General features: G+C 43.3%; 1 protein-coding gene across 2 annotated transcripts in view; it reads left to right on the top strand.

Annotated features, from left to right (window-relative positions):
* The window catches only part of LOC122548207 (latent-transforming growth factor beta-binding protein 4-like), a 16,853-nt gene that overhangs the window by 4,195 nt on the left and 8,554 nt on the right, over window positions 1-4,104 (top strand). For both annotated transcript variants that reach the window (XM_043686751.1, XM_043686752.1), the window contains 2 exons: window positions 1,105-1,230; window positions 1,979-2,101. In XM_043686751.1, the coding sequence (XP_043542686.1) occupies window positions 1,105-1,230; window positions 1,979-2,101 (249 nt within the window). The remainder of the gene's footprint in view (window positions 1-1,104; window positions 1,231-1,978; window positions 2,102-4,104) is intronic.

Below are 4,104 nucleotides of genomic sequence, written 5' to 3' on the forward strand. Positions count from 1 at the left end.
CATGGGAGACTGGTTAGCAAGGTTAGATCTCATGGAATACAGGGAGAACTAGCCATTTGGATACAGAACTGGCTCAAAGGTAGAAGACAGAGGGTGGTGGTGGAGGGTTGTTTTTCAGACTGGAGGCCTGTGACCAGTGGAGTGCCACAAGGATCGGTGCTGGGTCCTCTACTTTTTGTCATTTACATAAATGATTTGGATGCGATCATAAGAGATACTGTTATTAAGTTTGCAGATGACACCAAAATTGGAGGTGTAGTGGACAGCGAAGAGAGTTACCTCAGATTACAACAGGATCTGGACCAGCTGGGCCAATGGGCTGAGAAGTGGCAGATGGAGTTTAATTCCCCTATTACTTAAGTTCAGGATTCCATACACTTTTTAACCAAGCTCTCAATCTTTTTGATAACTTTTTGTGATCTGGATATATAAACACCAGAATTCTTTGCTCTTGTAGCCATTTCAGAATTGTACTCATTATTTTAGATTGTCTCTCTGCCTTCCTCTGCAAACATGAATCCCTTTACACTTTCTATGTGTTAAATTTTATCTGCCACTTACCTGCCCATTCCAGCACAGGGCCACCTATGTCCTCTTGACATCTATTACTCTCCTCCTCACGGTTCATAGTGCTCACAAACTTTGTGTTCTGTGTAAGTGCTGAAGTTGTGCCCTATGCATCCAAGGATTAGGTCATTAATGTCGGTCAGCAAAAACAGGAATCCTAACACTGGCTCCTAACACTGTGTAATATCCTCCTGTCTAATGTTCAAATATTTCCCGTCACACTCATGGTCATGTTACTGCTGTCCCTGATATTCCATGAGCTGTAACTTTGCTGTCAGGTCTGTTGTGTCACACTGTATCAAATGCCTTTTGGAAATCCGTGTGCATCACATCAATGATATGACCCTCAATAACACAATCTGTTACCTCATCCAAAAACTCAATCACATTGCCTTAACAAATGTGTGTTGTCTTTCATCTTTTAATTTGAATTTACCAAGTAACTGTCAATTTTATCTCAAAAATAGCTTTTCTAAAAATGAGTAAAGTAAAAGAGCTCTGTGGATTCGCTGTGAGATTTTGTTTATGGTTTTTCAGATATCAATGAATGTTTTGAGGGAGATTTCTGTGCTCCATATGGGGAATGTTTGAATAGTGTTGGATCCTACACCTGTCTCTGTGCTGAGGGATTCACTACATCTGCTGATCTCTCCACCTGTCTCGGTGAGACACCCACATTATCCAACATTTATTCCATTACATGAATTTTAATATTTCTCCCTTACTGTCTCTCTCCTGCTTTCACTCCATTCTCCATGTCATAACTCTCCCACTTCATTATGAGAATTCTTTCTCCCTCCTTCTCTCTCTTTCTCTGTCCCTCTCTCCCCAACTAATGCCCTCCTTTTGATTCTCCCACCCTCTATCTCACACTTTCCTCTCCCTCATTCTTGTTGGTTTTGAGTTTTCCTTTGCTTTTGTTTGCCAGGAATTCTAACTCTAGGTTGTTTCCTGATTAGCCTGAACTTCACCTTTTCTGAGTTCCTGCACCTTTGCTTCTTTGTGTGGGTCCTTCAACTTAAAAAAGGGAAGTCTGTTAAACATGGGGATTGTATGAAGTCACCATTTAGCTTTTGGTGTCTCTGTTCCTCTCACTCCCCATTTTACTATTTTCTCACAATCTTCACTCCTGCTCTTTCATTTTTCCTCTGTCTCCTTTCCTTCTAATTTTTCTGTGTTCTCTCTGTTTCTTTCTCTCTGTCCCTTCTCTCTCCCCTATCTCCTGTTCTCACTATGTTTCCCTAAATGTGTCTCTCCCACCTCTACCTCCCTCTGCCTCTCTCCCATCTTTCTGTTTCTCCCTTTCTTTCTGTCTCTCAATGCTTCTTTCTCCCTCCTCTCCTCCCCTCACCTCCCTCTCGAGTTTCCCCTTCATTAATCCATTTCTCGGTGTTCCTTTCATTCCTGTTAGATGTTAATGAGTGTACACGGCCAGGTGTCTGTGATCGTGGGAGCTGCACCAATACAGTTGGGTCATTTGAATGTGTGTGTGAGCCTGGATTCCTAGTTGATGAAGATCGATCCCAGTGTTTTGGTAAGCGTCTGACCTTTCCTCACCCAGGGGTTTAGCAGCTTTTTCACCGATGTTTCTACTCACTGCTCTGTGTTTTCAGTGTTAGTTTTGCAACCTCACTGGATCCATTGTCCATTGGATTCCACCCCACTGGATACTGACCCTCCTGGATTCCTCCCCACACTCTCACACCCACACAATTCCATTCTCTCTCTCTGTCTCACACACACATACATTCTCTTGTTAAGGGATCCTCTTGGAAGGAGCAATGGCAGTATGGTTGAATTTAGAATACAGATGGAGAGTGTGAAGATAAAATCCAATACCAGGATCCTGTGCTTAAACAAGGGAGACTACAATATGATGAGGGAGGTATTGGCTAAAGTAAACTGAAAACAAAGACTATTGTGGGACAGGCGACGAGCAGTGGAGGACTTTCAAAGCAATTTTTCGAAGTGCTTAGCAAAAGTATATTCCGGTAAAAAGGAAGAACTTTAAGAAAATGGGTAATCTGCCATGGGTTAAAACAATGACTGCAGATGCTGGAAACCAGATTCTGGCAAAAGCCCTTCATCAGGAATAAAGGCAGAGAGCCTGAAGCGTAGAGAGATACCTGGGAGTTGCAGTGAGAGAGAGACTCCCTGAGATTCTTGTAGAGAGAGGAGGAAAACTTCTTCAAGGCAGGCATCCTTGCAAGAGGATTCGCAGTAGGGTTAAAATCAAATCAGGCTCTCTGCCTTTATTCCTGATGAAGGGCTTTTGCCCAAAACGTCGATTTTGCCTGTCCTCGGATGCTGTCTGAATTGCTGTGCTCTTCCAGCACCACTAATCCAGAATCTGGTTTCCAGCATCTGCAGTCATTGTTTTTACCTCGTTGATTTTAACCCTACTGCGAATCCTCTTGCAAGGATGCCTGCCTTGAAGAAGTTTTCCTCCTCTCTCTACAAGAATCTCAGGGAGTCTCTCTCTCACTGCAACTCCCAGGTATCTCTCCACGCTTCAGGCTCTCTGCCTTTATTCCTGATGAAGGGCTTTTGCCCGAAACGTCGATTTTGCCTGTCCTCGGATGCTGCCTGAATTGCTGTGCTCTTCCAGCACCACTAATCTGCCATGGGTGTCTAAAGAAATAAGGGAGGCTAGCAAATCGCCCCCGTGAGAACATTCTGCACCCTCTCTGAGACATCCTTGATCCTGGCACCAGGGAAACAACAAACCATTCTGTTTTTTCCCTGCTGGCCACAGAAATGTCTGTCTGTACCTCGGCCTACAGAATCCCCAAACACAATTGATCTCTTGGAAGCTGACATATCTCTCATTGCATTAAAGCCAGTCTCAATACCAGAAACTTGGCTGTTTGTGCTACGTTCCCCTGAGAATCCATCACTCCCTACATTTTCCAAAGCAGCATACCTGTTTGAAATGGGTATATCCACAAAAGACTCCTGCCCTAGGTGCCAATCTCTCTTACCCTTCCTGGAATTAACCCATCTATGTGACTGTATCTGAGACTTTCTCCCCTTTCTATACCTGCCATCCATCACATACTGTTGCTGTTGCAAATTCCTCATCACTTCTATCTGTCTCTCCAATCGATCCACTCGATCTGATAAGATTCACATCCAACAGCATTTATGTTAGATATAATCTGCAGTAACCATTAAACTTTCTATAAACTCCCACATCCGACAAGAAGTACATATCACTGCAAAGGCCATTTTCGCTCCTTCACAATCTACAGACCCAGAAAATAATACCATCTTATTCCTCGACAAACACTGCCCCAGGTTAAATTAAGAGCTATGGCTTATATTTTAAATTTAATCAAGAGACTTAACTCCAAAAATGGGCCAGCAAGAGGTCATTGTCCACATTGGAACCAACGATGTAGGAAGGGAAAAGGTTGAGATTCTGAAGGGAGATTACAGAGAGTTAGGCAGAAATTTAAAAAGCAGGTCCTCAAGGGTAGTAATATCTGGATTACTCCCAGTGCTGCGAGCTAGTGAGGGGAGGAATAGGAGGATAGA

This window comes from Chiloscyllium plagiosum, unplaced genomic scaffold (genome assembly GCF_004010195.1).
Source record: "Chiloscyllium plagiosum isolate BGI_BamShark_2017 unplaced genomic scaffold, ASM401019v2 scaf_2981, whole genome shotgun sequence".
Lineage (NCBI taxonomy): Eukaryota > Metazoa > Chordata > Chondrichthyes > Orectolobiformes > Hemiscylliidae > Chiloscyllium > Chiloscyllium plagiosum.